Here is a 20,411-nt window from a genome sequence, read left to right as displayed (position 1 = left end):
GCCTGAGTTCCCAACTGGAGCAGTCCTCATCAGAGTATAAGGGAGAAAGTCAACTGAAACAAGGTCATGCTGGATGAGCCGCAGTTGTAGTTGAGAAGACCAGCGTGAACACTGTGCGCTCTCTGATGTACACACCAAATCCTCTCCATTTCTGCAGCACTCTTCTGCTGACATGAATATTTTAAACACTGAACTCACTTCTTCATGACGTATTGCTGCTTAGTTTGACTGTCAGTGCCACAGGCATCATGCACAACAAAGCACTTAGGGCCTTTCTTCCTGCAAACAATCAACAACTTGCAATTCAACTAAAATGTATAAACCTATCATCCTAAGTGAACGGCTTTACCAGTGAAACAAAGATTTCACAGAAACACGATATAACCACAAACCGAAATAAATACATTTGTAATTCACTGAGTCTTTGAGAAGTGCATACGCTTTTGCACAAAGGGGGGCATTAGTCATTCTCAGCGCACAGTGCAGCCTCATGCCTGCTGTGTAATAAGCCAAATAACAGCACATGTTTACAGCATTGCAGGAGGCCCCGAGATGAGTGAAAGCAACCATGAACTTCCCCTTTTATGACTTTTGGGCTCCCCTGGGAATGATCTCCCAGACAAATACTGTGTGTGTTTTTGTGAGAAACCGCAAAGATTCACTGCACCGTGATATTTATGCAACAACGATGTTTTACATTTCTAATCTAATGTGAGAGTCACAAATGTATGTTTTTAAAAAGTTGCTTTGCGCAGAAATTCATTAGAAAAATGTCAGTCATCCAGGAGTTTTTCACCATAGAAAAGTTTTTTTTTAAATGCCAACTGGACTGGATTGCTGGATCTGTGGCTGTTTCGCCTGTTATTATTATATTTTATCATTTATGTTTAGATATCTTCTTTCCCTGACACGTGGCAGGACAATTTATGGCCAACAGATGCAAGCTCCAAGCTTTGACTAAAGGAGACCTGACACCAGCATGTGTGATTCAAGTGGGACACATCAGCTGCTAGCAGACACAGGAAGTATAACTTTGACATTGTGACAAATATTTGAGAAGTCATGTCTTTAAATGATTGAACATTATTATTATTATTTATATATTATTACTATTACTAATGCTTTCTTATTCAGTTTCTATATAAAATGATACAAATAAGACAATATTCGATGGTGCAATAATAACAAAAAATAGCCCACCTCATTAAAATATCAGTTTATTTTGTGTGTGCAAAGGTCCGTTTACTTCCTCCTTTTCGGGCAACATCACTTTTTCCACTTCCTCTTATCAGAAGACAGTAAAGTAGATTTCCATTTGTGCCTGTAACAGGAGACACACGCCAAAGGACTATAAGCACTGTCAAATTTCACCAGTGTATGCAGCTTGAATATCCAGTTCTGTTTGAGTATTTAAATGTTCATGAATGATGCATATCCTCACATTGTCATGGGTTTAAATTAGTCATCGTTTATCACAGAAACAAAACCCACAAATGCCAAAGAGTTCTCAGCAATCCTCCTTCATTTGTTCAAAAGCAAAAGCCCGCACAACTCTTCACATGAAAACGCTCGTGTGGTTCACTGTGGCATTGAATAATATTATGACGTTTATTATTGTTATTGTTTGAGCTCTTCCAGAAAGAAAAGCAGCTCAGATAATAAAACAAGACTTTACAAGACGTGAGCAAGCGGTTAATCCGAGTATCTATAGATAAACACTGACCATCTGCAACTCATTTTTTAGTTACATGAGGTTCAAAGAGTGGAAAAAGTTCGTCAGACCTTTCCTCCATAAAAATGAGCGCACCAATAAATAGCCAAAGCGTGTCTCGTGCAGTCACGTACAAAACGCAGCTCTTTTTTACCGCAGAATCTTACACCGCCGTAGAAGAAAGCGACACACGGCTTACATTTTTGTCGTTCATTTTGCAAATCAAATTGTTTTTTTTCCCACATGCCTGTAATGGAGTCATCTGCATATTTCACAGAATGAACCCAGTGGTCGGTGTGGTAGCGCTGCTTCTCCTGCGTTTGTAGAGTGACACCACGTGGCCACACAGGGGACAGCAAAAGCAACTATTTCAAAGTCACGTTCCCATGTACTTCTCAGATATCGCATGTGTTTTTGATCACGTTATGTTAAGATTTTGAAGAGGGATGAGTAGTTTGATGTCAGACAAATCCCTCACAAAAATGATGAGTTAATTGGCCAAATAGTGTTGGAGTAATACAGATTTCAGGATAATAGAGATAAGCAGTGGTGGAAGAAGTACTCAATATTCCTACTTAAAGTGATAGTCTGGAAGTCTAAATGTTTTACACATTTTATACAATGTGTAAAATTGACCACATATTATTTTTTGTAAAGTCTCTCCTTCCCAGATCTCAGCAACTAATCAGAGTCTAGTATCCTCCTGTGTTGACCAATGAGACAAGCTTTTCCTGTGAACCAGCCTGTCAGGTCCAATCAGGAGGAGGGGGAGGAGCTTTGATTGTTTACTTTTGTAAATTCTGTTCCTCCTCTCCGCACTTTGCAAACTTACAGACTTTCTGGTTAAAGAGGGGAGGAATTTCATTGTTTCAAATTTTACTCTATCTCTCCGCACTTTGCAAACTTACAGACTATCACTTTAAGTAAAAGTGCAGATACGGGACTAAAAATGTACAGTAAAAGTATCTAATACAATTTTTACTTAAGTAAAAGTATAAAAGTATGGATTATAAAATGTACTTTATATGTAAAAAGTAAAAGTATTTTAAATCATTTGAATAAAACCAGGTCTAAACAAGTAAACCACTAACTCTGGTCAAAAACAGGAACTAAACCTGGACTAAACTGGGTCTAAACCAGATCTAAACATGGTCTAAAGGAGTAAACCACTAAACCAAGAGAGGCCACTTTGAAAGTCAAAAAAACACTTTTACTTTTAACCCAATTTAAAAATGTAGTGGAGTAGAAAGTACAGATACAGGCTCTAAAATGTAGTGTAGTAAAGTAGTAGTAGTAGTGTAGTTAAAGTAAAAACTACTCATCATAAAATGTACAAAACCACCACTGGAGATAAGTGCAGTGGCAGAACTCTGATGCGGTGAAGGCTTAGGTTGAATAAATTATGACATGCTGAACATGATTACAGATGCAACAAAAATGACACGTACATGGCAGTAAAGATCATTGTGTTAAAGTCTGAGTACACAGACTGTTCATCTTTAATATTGAAATATCAGCGAAAATGACGTAACATTACAGCACAGCCACAGTATAACTCCAGGACAAATCCATGAGAAAAAAATAAAAATACAAACTTCTCATTAAAAAAAATGTACAGAAATTACAAGGAAAGAAATCTTTGAGTTAAAAACTGATACCTCTGAAATGGATTAAACGAGTGAGAATCCAAAGAACAAAATGCACTTGGCTTGGTAAAGTTGGTATTTACACATTTATACATACCCAGTGCCATCCCCCGTATATACATGACAATTACACTGCAGAGAAAGCGAGTTGACATAGATACTCTTTCCTTTGGAGGCAAGACTTTTGAACAGAAATAATGACATCAGTATTCAACCTCCTGAGTGTCAATGAGTTCTTTTGTTAGCTGATTTGATCAAACACATTCATCATGATCTTTTACAACTAGAAGTCCCAAACAAACAAACTATATGGAGCCCAGAACTGATATGTGCAAGGGGAGTCGCCATTTCCATACTTATTTGCAATACATCATAACTGTTGTAATAAGAAAATCATCGAGATAAATTTAAGATTTATATTACAGCAGTGCAGTGCAGGGACAATGATGGCTCCAAAAGTCCAAGTGTGTGCTTTTTGCATAGTCTCAGTGTGGTTTGTGTTTCTTCTTCTTATGCTTTTTGTCTTTCTTTTTGCTGGAACATTTGATACAAAACCAAGGCTGATCCTCTGGGGGAGCAGCAACGAGACCAACGCAAGGCCTGCAGGAAAATAAGAATTGGAAAACATGAGCAAAAACACAAAACGTGCAAATTCCAGCAAATTTCAGTCTATAATCATGTATGTTAGGGCCTTGTCTGAGCATGAATCAGACTTATAACTTTTATCAAAATGAGCTGGTCTTGCTGGACTGTTGGATCTCACTACATGGGACAACATTGACCCACAGAAACCCTGAAATAAATCAATAAATTGAGATGTCTTACCAATGGTACCAGTCATCACAGTCATCACATCCGATCATTGGACTTCCATCGTCTGGCTTATTGCAGCCAGGGCAAATCCAGATCTGGTTTCCCCATTCATCTCGAATCTAAGAGAAAAAACAGTAGTCGTTATGTATAACAGTGGTTCACCACAGTTTTGTTTGGTGTACCTCTTTCCATACTAGAGCTGAATCAATACTAAGTAAATAGGTTACAGATAAACAGTATATTCAGCATTCAGTTATAAATTGTGTAAATTGATCTTGTCTCCCGTGCTCCTGGTTGGATCTCGTAAATAGGCCTCTTTGTCAGAAGAGTACGCTACATTCTGTAAACCTATCATATAAAACATTTAAAAGGGCCATTGTAAATTACCGTATTAAATATTCAGGATCTGAAGCTGATATGCTTGTTTCAGAGGAGCAGGAGACACCAATTTCTCTAAAATACTCACAAGTTAGACTTACAAGTCGTGACAGCCTGTCGCACAGAGGGGCAGAATTGCACACATAAGCAGGGTGCACACGTTAACAGGTTGTTTGTGATTTTGTCACCCATTTCTCAAAGGATATTCTTGTAAGCACCTACGCAGCATGGTACTTTCTGCCCTGAATGATGTCCGCCCGGTGTGTGAACAAAGGCACATTTATCAGCAGGTGCTCATTGTTTTGGTTCTACAGTGTGCAGTAGCTCTACGTGAATAAACGTAAAGAGGATTTGTCCACACAGACTTGATACGATGTGCAGCACAGATCGTAAATTCAAAACAGGTCAAAGCAGGTTTTTTAATCGGAGGCTGTGGCGCAAAAAAGCAACGACACATTGACAAAAGAAATTGTTAATGAAGAAATGTTCGATTCCAATGGATTGCTCAATTAAAACCTTATCTGATTTTCGATTCCTATCCCCAGTTGGGGCAGTAGCTAACCGTATATTCTCGGCTACCTCCTTCTCCTTTCACAGACTAAAAATGAAAACAAAACCTTGTGTACACCAGCTCTAATTCATTTCCAATATGCCTTGAATAAATTTCCTCCTTGTGTTTTTAGATTATCTTCTTGTGCCACAACTGTCAGGTACAATAACGCTACTGTACGCCGACTAACCCTTCGAGCACTTACCACATAAGTACTGACGGTCTCCGTGACGACACTGCGGACCGGTGCCTTGAGGGAAGCGGCTGGGGAGAGCATGGACGTTGGCAGGAGGAGTGACGGCGGCGCAGGGGGAGGCGGAAGTGGCGAGGGAGGAGGAGGCAGGATGGGAATGACTGGTAAGAGGATGGGAGGCGGCGGAGGGGATCTGGGTCGGCTCCCTGGTCCCGATTTGGCAACGGGTGGTTTGGGTGTTGGAGTTTTGGGCTCTGAATTTGGAACCACTTTGCTAATGACACTGTAAAATGAGAAAGACAAATTAAATCTTTACAGAGTTATAAAACATTGCCTCCAGGAACAGCCAACATTTTTCACTGAAGCATAAACAAAGGACTCAAGTGTTTACTCTAGATGACATTAAGGGCTGGGAGCACACAGCAATGTTTGAATCTCTTGGTTTTGACTTACATTTTGTCCTGGCCAGCTCCCACTCTCAGTGTCAGGCGGGGGATGACCGGAGATGGGAGAACCGCTGGAGCCTCAATCTTAACCTGGTAAAGCAACAAGGGTGGAGTTAGTCCAATGAAAAGGCATGTACACAATATCAATGCATTTGTTAAAGGGACTGTGGTTTTATTTCACTTTTTTTAAAAGATGTGGTCGAATTCACAGTGTAGGACGATGCTGCTGTTATCAAAGTTTTACTCTCTGCCATAGCATAATAAATATACTGTATTTAAAGAAGATGCCTGAATATCTTTGTGTGCAACAGTCACACAATAAACTCATATAATAAGTGACAGAACAAATAATCAGCTAAAGAAAATAGAGAAAAATATCTGTTCTTTTTCTTCAAACACTGTTAAACTATCTGCATTTCCTCATGTGCTAGCAAAATGCCTTACTAATGTGGTCGTGTATAGAAAGGATTTGGTGGATGGAAAATTTAGAGCAACAATTATGAGGTTGCAACCTAACACATTAGATGAGAAACAACGAGGAAATTGTTTTCTCACTCTCTGCAACAAGAATCCAAAAGGCAGAAAGTGTGTTAGTGAGAAAGAGCTCTGCACCTTTTCAAGCCGTATCCGCTCCTTTTCCTTCTCCTTTTCTTTCTCCCGTTTCTCCTTCTCGCGCTCCTTCTCCTTCCTCTTCTCCTCTTTTTCTCGCTCTTTTTCTTTGGCCTTTTCCCGCTCTTTATCTTTCTCCTTGTCCTTCTTCTTCTTTTTCTCCTTCTTCTCCTTTTTCTTGTCCTTGTCTTTGCTCTTCACCTCCTTCTCCTGTAGAAGAGGGGCCAGAGGAGGCAGCATCGGGGGCATCCGGATGCAGGCAGCGGGGCTGAACAGCGGCGGAATCTCACCCAGAGCAAAGGATGCTAAGGCGGCCTGTTTCTGCCGGTCCTCTTTACTTCGATCTTTGTTCTTCTCTTTCTTCTCTTTATCCTTCTTGCTCTTCTCTTTGTCCTTTTTCTTGTCCTTATGTTTTTCCTTTTTGGAGCCATCAGACTTTACTTTGATGGAACACTCCGGGAGGCCGAACTCGTGCAAACCAAAGTTCTCCTCATCCTTCATGCCAAAGTCTTTCCACAGCATTTTGTCTTTGGAAAAATCTTTAGACTTATCTTTGTTTTTATCCTTACTCTTCTCTTTCAGTTTGCTTTTTTCTCGATCTCTATCTTTTGGTTTGCCCTTCTCCTTCTTCTTCAATTTAGTTTTGAGCTCCTTCTTCAGCTTTTTCTTGACATCCACCACGGATACACTCTTACTCTTGTCCTCAAATGATTTCATAAGTGGTTCCGGTGTAGGGGGAGAGGCAGATCCTGATGATGCATAATCTTCTAGATTTACAGGGGGAGCAGAGGAGCCTCCTTGGTTTACCTTACGGATCACCTCATCAATAGAAGCGTCCAGACTCCAGTTGGCCCCAACTGTAGGCGGCGGCAAATGAAGAGGCGTGGATGTGTCTTTTAGTCCATGTCCCATCCCGATTAAGTGTTTGGGCGTAGAGGGCTCCATGATGGTGAGTCTCCTCGGGCTGGAGAACCCATTGCTGTCTGAATCAGAGTTTGACGTGTAGGCAAATGGATCAGGCTCCCTCTCAGCACAAGCTCGCGCTATTACCGCATCAATGGAAGCATCTATGGCTGTATTTTCAGGTTCTAGTTTTAAAAAGGAGCCTTCAGCCAACTCATCTATATTTTGTCGCATATGGATATTTTCTTTGCCCATCCTTTCACTCAGCGCTGACAAAGGAAGTTTATGTACAATGTCTGTTTTGATTTGAGGTTGTGAGCCCTTCGATGAACCAAGCTTTGGGCTCTTGGGACTTTTAGGGCTTTTAGTTCTCCCTGGGGATTTCTTTCGTTCTTTAAATGGTTTGGGAGAACGTATAGGACTGCCCCCTACAGAAGCAGAAGTTAAGCCTTTAGGCGATTTAGTCCGTTGTCTACCTGGCGATGACGCCTTATTCTTTCTTCCCGGAGTGGTGAGAACTTTTGAATCAGGCTTTGGTACCATGGGGACCAAGGGTCTAAATGAGGGCAAGACTCCTGAGGGTGTTTCAGGAGACAGGGGGTCAAGACTGTCATGAGAAGGCAGTACTCCTGGTGGGACTCGCTGTGGGTTCAAAGACGAAAGGGGTTCCCTGGGTTCACCCCACTCAGGGCTGAGGCCAGGGTGTAGGCGTGGTCTCTTAGAGGTCGCCATCATGCCCAGGGCTTCATCAGGGCTGTCAAGGTGCCGCTTCAGAGGATGGTTCTCATCGTTGACAGCCTCATCTTCCTCGATTTCCTCCTCATCCTCCTCCAATGCCACCTGCATCGCTTCAGCTGAGGTGCCCATGTCAGGCAGGGCCTCTTCCTCCTCCTCTTCTGTAAAGACAATGAAATATATTTTAAAACATAGAAAGGAGGGACAAAGTAACAGGGTGCACTAGAATAAGTTCTGAACATGCAGTAAATAAATAAATAGTAAAAAAAAAAAAAAGCATTTGGGTAAATTATAGCACCCACCTTCTTGTAGGGAGACCAGGGGAGGGAGGTAGTCTGGGATATGATCCTTCCTTTCCCCGGCGTCTCGAGCTCCAGGCTGAGGAAACTGCAGCACATTGTTTTTGCCAACAGGGAAGAGCGGTATTTGATGGGTGAAGCCCACAGCCTCCATGTTGTTGACATAGTCCTCTAGTTCACCGAGACTGACCCCCATGAGTCTGAAAGCCTGACCCAGATCATCCAGCACTGGGTCAGACCTGCCATCTGGAAAAAGTAAAAACTAATGGTCAGACATGACTCCTCAACATAAGTGCCGTCAAAGTAATACTCACTGAATAAATGCTTAATAGGTCACAAAAGTCAATACATTTTACCTGCTTAAATTTCCCTCAACTTGACAATGGGCATGAAGAATTTAAGTAAATGTTATAATCCACAAACATACTAGTTTAATAAAATGTTTACAAATACCGAAATGTATGTTTTATAATGTTACGTGCTAATAATTGTGAAGAGAAAGCTATGATGATTTCTGTCCCATACTCGAATACAGCAAAACAATAACATAGCTCACATTAACTAACCGGGGTTACTGTACTTTTGACATTTGAGGCTAAACTAGGGGGCGCCAGTCAGTTGGAGTGGGATCGTGTATTTGAGGTTAAAAAAGTAACCGCTGTAATAAATGAGGCACTTACAGAGTTCTGAGTATCGGTGACAGACTCTAGCTAGCTGCTGGATATATCTGTGCAGCACATCGGACAAGAGATCGCATGCAGTGAGCTGAACTGCATCCCATCCAAGAGCCTGGCAGATCTGCGCCACCGAAACACGCAGCAGCGAGCGGGCATAGCTCTCACACATCTCGCTGACTTTGTTACGGTCTGAATCTCGATCAATTCCTCTTCCAAAACATTCTCCAGGTCTTCATGTTTCACAAAACCCCAATGGGGCTTGTAAAAACCGGCCAATGCGGTTATATTTAGACATCTATTTTAGTAAATATATTGGCGCTTTTGCCAGAGTCGCCATCTTGATTTCATCGATAGACCCATCCCCAAAATTCGCACTGCGCATGCGTGATGGTGAAGTCACTACTTACAATTTCCTGTTGCATTCAGGGCTCGCAAGTAAAACAATAAAAAAATAAAAATCATGGCATTCAAAAATAAATATAAATAAATAAATAATACTAATACTACTACTAATAATAATAATAATAAGACTGGGTGCATCACTGATGAGCATTGTTGGGCAAGTTACCTTAAAGTTGTAATATACTATATTAGTAGTTACAGTTTTAAAAGTGTAATATGTTTGCATTACATTTCTACTCGCAGCCTTTTGTGCATACAACATTTATTTAGACTTTTGACTCATTGGCTATTCCTACATCAGCAACTAAACCCAGTCCAAAACAGGATTTAAACTGGAACAACAGTTAAATTGGACTAAAAATAAAAAATCAGGAACTAAACCAGGTCCAAACTATGACTAAACAAAGAAACAAGGCCCACACGAGGGCTAACGGTCAGTGTACTTTTGGGTATTTGGATTTTCTTTATTGGAATGAAAATATAAAATGGAAAAACAAGTTGTTTTTCAATTTTGGTTTGCATATCAAAAAACAAAACATGAAAAAAACAGCCATTTTTCAAGTGAATGAAACGCTGTTTTTAAAAAATGAAGCTGATTTTCATGTTTTCACTGTATATTTAATAAACAAAAAACAAATTAAGACGAAGACGAAAAACAACCCAATTTTCGTTTATGTAATCGGAAGTTGTCATATTTGTGCTCCAAGAGAGCTGAATATAAATGCCTCTTATATGAAGGTGCTGTTTGTGCAAAAACATCCGCCTTGTGATTGGCAGCCTGCGGCTCGAAGTGTGCCGCTGTATCGGCACATCTAGGCCATTCCTTTGGTTAGTGGCCAGCAGACACTATAGATACTAAAGTGCTGGAGAGACAAAAAATATGTTTGATCTAATCAGTTTTACGCACGACTACTGTCTCTCTATGATAATGTCCTTCAGTAGATCAGGCTCTTGACTAACCGTCAATGATCTAAACCAGTGTGGTCAACATCTCGCTTTAACTCGGCCCCCAATCAAAACTGCCCTTTGACTCGGGGCTCCGTGCGCTCTGCGGCGCACTTGGTAACTTTTACGCACAGCCTCTCTCTGCAAGAAAGAACTCCAAATCACCAAATCTTTCTCTCTTTAATAAAACAGATGCACTGCCGTATTTGAGACTCGCGCCAACAACGCGTGTGCACGCCTGCCAGTCTGCTGAGTGCGCATCTGGGCTGTGCGTAAAAGTTACCAAGTGCGCCACAGAGCGCACGGAGCCCCAAGTCAAAGGGCGGTTTTGATTGGGCGCCGAGTTAAAGCGAGACGTTGACCACACTGGTTTAGATCAAGAGCCTGATCTACTGAAGGACACTATCGTAGAGAGACAGTTGTGCGTAAAACTGACTAGATCAATCCTATAGCTATCTAAAACATATGTTTCGTGTCTCTCCAGCACTTTTCATTAGACCTTTGCTAACTTGAGATGAAAGTGAATGTGTTCCTCCCCTTGATTTGCTATTAGGCTATTGATGACAGAGAAAATCCAGCGCTTTACGGTTCACACCAGTGCCCCACTGTGCACAAAGGAGACCCCAGACTCCGGCCTCATATAAAGATTTTTTTTTATTGCCATCATTCCTGTTATAGTATCTATAGTGTCTGCTGGCCACTGACCAAAGGAATGGCCTAAATGTGCCAATTCGAGCACACTTCGAGCCGCAGGCTGCCAATCACAAGGCGGATGTTTTTGCACAAACAGCACCTTCATATAAGAGGCGTTCATATTCAGCGCTCTTGGAGCACAAATATGACAACTTCCGATTACATAAACGAAAATTGGGTTGTTTTTCGTTTTCGTTTTAATTTGTTGTTTGTTTATTAGATATACAGTGAAAACATGAAAATCAGCTTAATTTTTTAAAAACAGCGTTTCATTCACTTGAAAAATTGCTGTTTTTTTCATGTTTCGTTTTTTGATTTGCAAACCAAAATTGAAAAACAACTTGTTTTTCCATTTTTTATTTTCATTCCAATAAAGAAAATCCAAATACCCAAAAGTACGCTGACCGCTAACACGGAGCTGTTTGTTTAATTTAGTTTAGTTTAGTTTATTTGAGCAGCAAACAAAGGTAACAGACAACAGCGTTATCACACTCAAAAGGAGGAGTAGGTTGAAGTTCACAGAACTTATGTAAAACCTACTCCTGACTGATCATACATGAAGCTGCAGTTTGTGACATACATTTTTACTTTACAAACGTTGTTTTCTGTTAACTCTTCATTGGCACCAGTAAATTCTTGATAGACACCAGGTACATGTATGAACGTATACATTTTACATTAGAAAAGTTGAAAGGAATACAAATAGCCTACTTTTACCAAGCATTTTCTCAGTCCTTTGGTCGGTTCATAATACCACCTATTTCCTCGTTTATGATCATGTACATGAAAAAAATACATAAACATTAATCAAGCATTGTCTGTTTGTGTCATGATGTTGCTGTATGTGGCTAATAGTAGCTAAAGCAGGAGGAGCCAACTCCAGAAAACACTTTTTACCCTCCACAAAAGTCTCTTATCCACAAAAGTACATTGTTTATTTAAGGTAGTGTAAAATAAAGGGCAAACCAAACACATTATCCATTTAAAAATCAATAAAGCCCTATGATTAGTGTCATAAACCCGACAAGGAACTGTCCACACAAGGTGGTGAAATTGAGTTTTGCATGATAGCTTTATTAATATCTTTGATTTACTTGTAATGCATATAAGGCAAAAACATGTTGCCTATGAGTAAAATGAAGTCTATCTTTGTCATATTGGTGTCAGCAGCTTCAGTTTCCTCTTGTCACTTGAGAGTGGACAGAGCAAGAGCAGCACTAGGAGGAGCTGTTTTTCCACTTTTTTGTGGAGGCAGCCAATCAGCATTCAGCAGGTAGGTGTTGCAACGGTTGCAACCCGTCCTCTGCTTTGATGCTGAACCTCGAAGCAATTAATAGTCGACCAATCAGAGGCTGTAGTCTAATAAAGGCGAATCAATAGAAATTCACATTAAACTTCTGGCCGCTCTGAGGACAGGGAGATGACAGGGAAGACCACATTGAAACACCTGATTAGCAACTGATTATTGAATAATCTAGTGAATTTTTTATGACATTTCACTTTATTTCATTTTCGAATTTTCTTTAGAGAAATTTGGGGGGGGGGGGTTCAGCTTCCCTTGTAGTCAATGAGAATCCCCCACTGCTCCCAACATTGCTGATGATGCAACAACAAAACAAGTCCACGGAAAGCAGCCCCAAATGCTGCTGAGCTGTCACCAAAACTGCCACTAGGAAGCTCCCAAGATGGGATTGAAACACTTTATTTTACAGCACCCTTGATGCATTGTACCTGCCAAATTTTGCACAATGTAATGCGCTTTGTAACAATGTGTAATAACTACATATGGGTTACATACATTATGGAATAATATGTAGGCATACTTGTAGTTTTGGAGGTACTTGATGTAATATTACTCTAAGCCTAATTCAGCCCCAACCCTAAGTGTCTTATTACATAGGGATACATATACTATACGCATTATTCCATTGTGTATGTGTTACACCCGTGAAGACAGACACATGCTGGTGGATAACAGTGGACTTTTATTCTGCAAACACGGACAAATACAATATTGAGTCGTGGCTTGTCTTCACTGGCTTCACTTAACAGAGCTTAAGTTAAGAACTGAGCTGCTTCTGCCTTTACACTATACAGACTAATATTTGTTTCTCTATTTACTGCGCGGACGTCGAACTGCTCCTAAGGTGTTATTACGCCTTACAATATAGTACCCCTTTTTATCCGCTTAGAAAATCGACATGTTTAATTTTATGCAACTATACTTAGATCGTGTAACTACTCACGTAACCGTATTTAAATAAGGAAAACATGGAAGAGCATGCTAACAACATCTTTGGTCTTTTTGTGTGATTGAGCACACGTGCAAAGACCAGATAGGTACGCATCAACTCCAGGGCTGCCTTATCCACTGGGCTTTCCTGGGCTGGAGCCTAGGGGTCCACAAAAAAAAAAAAAAATGTTGTTAGGGAAACAGCTGAATAGTCCGTGCCAGACATGTACTACATAGGTTCAAGTTATTATAGAATGTTACAATGCAGATTACACTGTAGGCTACTAAATTTACTTTGGTCAAGGTAGTGTAAAATAAAGTGTAACCAAACACATTATCCATTTAAAAATCAATAAAGCCCTATGATTCGTGTCATAAACCCCACAAGGAACTGTCCACTCAAGGTGGTGAGATAGCTTTATTAATATTTTTCATTTACTTGTAATGCATAATCAGTTTTCAGGTCTTTCCAGAGATTTTCAGTAAGATTTGGATCAGGACTTTGACTGGGCCATTCTAACACATTAATATGTTTTTTATAAAAAACATTCCATTGTAGATTTAGCTTTGTGTTTGGGGTGATTGTCGTGCTAGATGGTGCATCTCCGCTCCAGCCTCAATTCTTGCTGACGCCAGCAGGTTTTCCTCCAAAATGTCCCTGTATTTGGCTCCATCCATCTCCCCAACTATTCTTACAATCTTCCCAGTCCCCGCCAAGGAAAAGCAGCCCCATAGCATGATGCTCCCCCCACCATATTTGACACTGGGGATGGTGCACTCAGGACGATGAGCAGTGTAAGGTTTGCTCCATACACAACGTTCTGCATTTGGGCCAAAAAGTTACATTTTTGTCTCATCTGACCAAAGCAGCTTCTTCCACCTGGTAGCTGTGTCCTCTGTATGACTTCAAGCAAACGGGATTTCTTATGGCCTCTTTCAATAATGGCCTTCTTCTTGCCACTCGTCCATGAAGGCCAGATTTGTGTAGATACGACTTATAGTTGTCCCATGTACAGATTCCCCCAGCTCAGCGGCAGTATGCAGCTCCTCCAGAGTTATCTTGGGGCACTTGGTGGCATTTTTTACCAGTGCTCTCCTTGTTCGGTCTGTTATTTTAGGTGGACAGCCGTGTCTTGGTAAGTTGGCAGTGGTGCTGTACTCTTTCCATTTCCGAATGATGGATTGAACAGTGCTCCAGGAGATGTTCAAATCTTGGGAAATCTTTGTATAACGTAACGCTGCTTTAAATAAACTTCTCCACAACTTTATCTCTGACCTCTCTGGTGTGCGCCTTGGCCTTCATGATGTTGTTTAGTGACCAATACACAGAACAGCTGTAATTATACTGAGAGTAGATTAGGCACAGGTGGCCTCTATGTAACTGTTAGGGCGAGGTGTGAACATTCTGGAGTCATTAGGAATGTTATAAATGCAATTAATGCACTCAGAAAAAATGCTGTATACTTATGCAGGCCCCACTTTTCACTTTTCTAGAAAAACAACAGAATCATGTATCATTTTGCTTTCACTTCACAGATGTTACTTGTGTGTCAATGTTCAGTAAAATTCAAAAATTCAAAATAAAATCTTTATGTTTAAGGTTGTAAACATGACAAAATGTGCAAAAGTTCAAGGTGTATTAGTACTTTCGAGAGGCACTGGCTGCTTCTCTGCAGCCCTGAGCTGCCGGAGGAGCAAAGGGGCCGTGAAGGTTCATAAGATAAAAGCAGTCCTAGGCATGAATATCATTTCACAGTGCTTTGAGGAAGTAAAAAGGCTCATTACCTGAATTTCTACTGACAAAGGCCCAGCAGGCTGCGTGGACTTCAGCTTTTCAAATATGTGCAGAAAAAGCCCAGTTTTCCCCAAGATGGTTCTATTGGATACGTTGGCACCATCAATCGTCATCCTATCTTGGTCTATGCCTGGAGTGCTGTGCTAGTGTGGAGCCTTACAAAGTCTGAAGTGAATGATCAAGATGACCAGTGCCTGGTAGAACCTCTGGAGGTGGGTGACTTTTTTATTGCTCAAACATTGTCTACTGTAAAAAAAAAGTCAGCATGTCATTGTGACGAAGGACTCAATGCTTGTGTGTCATTATAGTTTGATTGACAGCTGATGTAGCCAATTACAAGTTAGGCAGAAACAAGTTTGGTTGTAATCACTAGGTCTGAAGACTGAGCGTCTTAAAGGGGGGTATTATGCAAAATCGACTTTTTCAAGCTTTACATCATGTTATTATGTCATTCCCTCATTAAAAACATGCCTGAAGTGTTGCCTTGGCACATTCGCGTATTTTCGAGTAATCTGTAAAAATTCTGATGGCGGCCATTTTAGGGATAAAACGCCTGATTCCTTCTGGGAACGCCTCGACCGCCTGGAGACGCCCCGATCCTTTCGTCACCAGCCGAACCACTGCTCCTCAGCAGAACCCCCTCCCCGCAGTGTCCAGCCCTAAGATGTAAACAGAGTCATCATGGAGGATTAGCTTCATGTGTTGTGAACCGGAGCTACAGCAGCTCTGAGACTTTTACAAAGACACACATCAGTGTTTCTGTTACCGAAACACCCAGGATTAAAACCGGTGACAAGAAAGCTTACTTCAGCGGCTGGTTCTGCGCTGGGAATGTCTTAGGGCCTTGATGATGCACAGAGTCTCCGGAGAAAGCTAATGCTAAGCTAAATCTCGAGTCATCACGTGAAAACGAGAAATATGCACAAATAAAGTCAATAAAACCACCACACACATAAAGAACCGTTTAACAATGATCACACACGGAGCCAGGCTTGTTGATTTGGAAGTTTATTGCTCACATTTCATCTACAATGGGTCATAGCCGAGTGGCTTTCTCCCGGAGCTAACAAGCTAGCCGCGACAAGCTAACGGGAAAATTCACTGAATACAAGCAGCATATTATGCACTAAAACGTCACTAAAACAGGCAACTGTTTGAAGCAGCCTTTATGATGATCACACACGGAGCCTGGCTTGTTGATTTCATAGTTTATTGCTCACATTTCATCTACAGTGAGTCGTAGCCGAGTGGTTTCTCCAGGAGCTAAGGCACCATTAGCCGTGACAAGCTAACAACCTTCACCTTCACAGCATTCATTGAAAACAGGCAGCATATTATTCACAAATAACGTCAACAAAGCAGGCAACTACTTGAAGCAGCCTTTACAATGATCACACAATGAGCCTGGCTTTACACATTTGTGGTTTATTGCAGACTTTTCATCAACAATGAGCTGTAGTCGATTATAACAAGCTAACAGGTAAACTCGAAAAACCATTGTCCACCTGCGGAGATAATGTCCATCTTTTGAATCGTATGGGCTCCTGCAGATCCTGGTGTCGTCCATGGGGGTATAGTTAGCAGTGGCGGCTGGTGATGTTTAAACCAGGGAGGGCTGTTGCCTCTACCTACCTTTAATTATATTTTAGAAGATGCTTATAAACATTGCTTTTAACTTAAAAAAGAAAGTTATCTTTGGGGCATGTAATAATATCATTATTTTATGTAGAATATATTCAAAACTTATTGTTTAGTTTTATTCAACAAAAAAATAAATAATTTCTGACTTAAGTGTAGTGATATAGTCACTATACATATTTTTGTTGTGCACCACTGATTTGTGTTTTGTACCAACAGAACCAGAACAAAGGCAGGAGGTGTTTCCTCTTTGATTTCATGGACAGTTTTAGTCCCAGACCTGCTATGGTTTCATTATGAGCCTCAGAGCCACAGGTTTAAACCCGTATAAACCGTTAGACAAATGATCCGCTCAGAAATAATGTGCTGCTCACGTATAGACGAGAGTCCTCCTCCTCCTGTAGCACCTGGAGCTCCTCCTGCAGCACCTGGAGCTCCTCCTGTAGCACCTGGAGCTCCTCCTCTGTTTCCCTCAGTGAATGAATGACGTTCCCCTCTCCTGTCGTAGCTCCTCCTCATGGTCCTGAATCTTCTCTCCATCAAATGTCCACGTCCTGGGACAGAACTGTCTGTCCAAGTCAGCGAGGGTTGTCCCAAAGTGTGGGATAAACAAGCAGCAGCTAAAGCAGACGAGCTAGTTAGCATCGTCATGCTACCTCCAGGAAAGTCCGTTTAGACGTGACTTCTGACGGAAGAAAGTTGTCCCAAGTCCATTAGTTTGACTAAATCCTTTCACCTCCTCTCCGTCTCTCAAATGAGAAGTTTTTCCTCCGATCGTCCGTGAGCTCAGAGCTGCTCCCACAACGAGCTACTCGCGTTTGTTTACAGGAGACGCTTCCTCGTCTTTCACCTGTTAAATCTCCGATGGGCGCTTGGCCTCAGCGCCCATCGGAGATTTATTATTGCGCGTCTCTGATTGGTTGAATTAATGATATACAGTGACGTTTTTATACCATATCAGAGCGCCATTGGTTAGATGCTTGGGGCGCTGTTCTTCGCCGCCCCGAGCACAAAACTACACATTTATGAGACTGTGTTACAGCGGTTACAGCACAAGATGAACCAGGCAGACAAAATGACACGCTCCTTCACCTCCGCTCCCCCTCCCTCAGTGTAAAAAACACCTGTACATAAGAAAGTTATGACTTTTCTAAACTTGAAACTTTTTATTTTATTTGCAAAATTGATAGGAGGGGCGGCGCCCCACCGCCCATAATGGACCAGCCGCCACTGATAGTTAGAGATCCATAGGGCATGGCAGTTGCAAAGAGAAAGCCTCCAAACAGCAGTTATTTTTCAGGCAAGAGCCCCTTCGAAGCTCCGGTGTGGAAGGTTCGTCTCCAAATCATATCCTGTGTGGCCATTGTTCCCAAAGTGATAAACAGTAGCTCCTTTCCAACAATAAAAATTAAAATGCACCGATCGTAGTTTCAATACTGTGGAGACAACGAGCGAAGTGTTGTGATGCCACAGACAGCGTGTGGAGGGGGCGTGTCGGAAAGAGTCAGGGAGCGTCTTAAAGAGACAGAGGCCTATTTCAAGCCATTTGCTACGGCCATTTTGAAAGAGTAATTTTATACAAGGCAGTTATTTTAATTTACTGCATTGACAGACCAACAGAAGGTTTCGTCATCATTGTAGTGTGATATAGACTGGTGCTATGTGGCTGAAAAAAGCATAATACCCCCTCTTTAAGTTTCTCTTTCAACATTTGTTTCGGTATGTCTCACTTTGGGAACGCTCTCGCGCTGTTCCCCCAGGAGCCAAGTTACATTAGGCCAGTCTCCCGACTATTGCTGGGTTGCAGGTTCTAGAATGTGATGATGTCATCGGGCCCAGTGGGGGGCAGGAGCCATTTTTTCCTATTAACAGCATTACACTTTCACAAGTCATAGCTCAAAAGAAAATGTATGAATTACAAAAATGATCATTAATATCAGTCACTAGGTCCAGGATCTCTCTGTACAAGACCAAAAATTTCCTCAAAAACAAAATAATTTTTCCTCCATACAGTAGTATTGGCCTTTAGAACGCTGTGATGTCACCTGCAACCCAGCAATTACAGGCTCAAGCTATCCACACCTCCTCACTCCAGTGGCTCTCGTGCGCCTGGGGCAAAATTAGGTTGGACACTTCAAGGGCCAATTAAAAATGGCCAAAAGCAACCCACCACTCAGCAGTGCCTACACATCCCCCCTTATGCTTATCGGTGAAGATGCCATCTCCACTGTGCTTCACACAGCCCTCACTCACCTATATTAGAATGCTGCTTTTAGACTTTAGCTTTAGCATTCAACACTATAGTCCCACCGCAGCTAATACAAAAACTGCTCCACCTGGGGATCAACACATCACTGTGCAACTGGCTGCTGGACTTTCTGACAGGGAGACCACAGGCTGTACGTGTTGGTGGCATGTCCTCCAGAACCATCACACTGAACACGGGGGCTCCCCAAGGCTGTGTGCTGAGCCCCCTCCTGTTCGCTCTGCTGACCCATGACTGCACTCCAAAGTACGACTCAAACCTCTTCATCAAGTTTGCAGACGACACAACAGTGGTGGGTCTCATCAGCAACAGACGAGTCAAACCACAGAGTGAAGTGGGCAGTCTGACCATGTGGTGCACACAGAACAATCTCTCTCTAAATGTGGAGAAGACAAAAGAGATTGTTGTGGACTGTTGTGGGTCCAGCATGCTCCTCTAACAATCAACGGTGCTGCAGTGGAGAGGGTGACCAGTTGAGAAGAGCCAGAGTCCCAGCCTCCGTAATGTCCAACTTCTACAGAGAGCAGCAGAGAAGCTCTGTGGAGCCCCTCTCCCCTCTAATAAGGAGATGTACTCGACCCGTCGCACCCGTAAAGCCATCAAAATCACCAGGGACCCTCCGCACCCATCACACAGGCTCTTCAAGGTTATGCCCTCAGGAAGGAGACTGCGAAATCTACGAGTCAGTTCCAGTCGACTGAGGAACAGTTTCGTACACAGGGCCATTGGGAAGCTGAACTCCTTCCCTGGCTCCAAAGAGTTTTTCTTTTTCTAAAAATTGCCATGACCCATGTGACAATGCTGGGCTGGGTGACATATTTTTAACCACGCTGGTTTTTGTATATCAGCACAAAAAGTGGAAGGCTTTTCCGTGCATTCACCTGATTGACAGGCTCTGGAGCTCTGTAGAGGCTCCACCCGCCTATTTGCCCTTTTAAGGAACAGGCTTCGTAGGAGGAGGCTGAGCCGCCATGTTCATTTTCAGAGACCACTCAAGACCATTACAATGAATGGGGCTGAATAGGTAATCATATATCTCTAATTATTAAATCTATGGGACAAACTGTAACTAGCACAGAAGTCCAATAACAAAACATCGCTCCTGTTCACATTGGAGAGGCCATTCCTCCCAATAACCACTGTCCATGTCTCAAAATGGGCGTTGAAGTCCCCCAGTAGAACAAGGGAGTCCCCAGTCGGAGCATCGTTTACTTAGTTTGCACCGATGTTGGGCCCGCAGGCCAACACAATGGTGAGACACCTGTCACCGACCCAATGGCGTAGGGATGCGACCCTCTCGTTCACCGGGGTGAACTCCAACACATGGCAGCTAAGCTGGGGGCTATAAGCAAGCCCAGACCAGCCAGCAGCCTCTCCCCATGGGCAGCCTCGCTGCAGGACGAGTCACGGAGCCCAAGCTGTACGTGGAGGTGAGCCTGACTACATGTAGCCGGCACCTCTTGACCTCCCGCATGCTTC

At 42.2% G+C, this 20,411-nt stretch overlaps 1 protein-coding gene across 1 annotated transcript; it reads right to left on the bottom strand.

Moving 5' to 3' along the window:
- Positions 1-3,217: 3,217 nt before the first annotated feature.
- taf3 (TAF3 RNA polymerase II, TATA box binding protein (TBP)-associated facto) lies at positions 3,218-9,323 on the bottom strand. Its single transcript, XM_079567204.1, has 7 exons — positions 8,964-9,323; positions 8,287-8,529; positions 6,350-8,145; positions 5,745-5,827; positions 5,304-5,574; positions 4,183-4,289; positions 3,218-3,957 (listed from the first exon to the last, which is right to left on the bottom strand). The coding sequence occupies exons 1-7, from the start codon at positions 9,127-9,129 to the stop codon at positions 3,843-3,845; spliced, it is 2,781 nt and encodes a 926-aa protein (XP_079423330.1). The 5' UTR covers positions 9,130-9,323; the 3' UTR covers positions 3,218-3,842.
- Positions 9,324-20,411: the final 11,088 nt, after the last annotated feature.

The sequence above is a fragment of the Gobius niger genome, assembly GCF_951799975.1.
Source record: "Gobius niger genome assembly, chromosome: 12".
Classification (NCBI taxonomy): Eukaryota; Metazoa; Chordata; class Actinopteri; order Gobiiformes; family Gobiidae; genus Gobius; species Gobius niger.
The sequence above is the reverse complement of the archived record's forward strand: the minus strand, read 5'-3'. Positions and strand labels throughout refer to the sequence as shown.

Bases quoted from the DNA above. Each gene is read 5' to 3' on its own strand.
- taf3 (XM_079567204.1), bottom strand. From the start codon at position 9,129: ATGTGTGAGAGCTATGCCCGCTCGCTGCTGCGTGTTTCGGTGGCGCAG. The intron at 5,575-5,744 runs GTAAGTCAAAAC...CTCATTTTACAG, and splicing joins GGAGCTGGCCAGGACAAAAT to TGTCATTAGCAAAGTGGTTC. The intron at 3,958-4,182 runs GTAAGACATCTC...ATTTTCCTGCAG, and splicing joins TGTGATGACTGGTACCATTG to GCCTTGCGTTGGTCTCGTTG.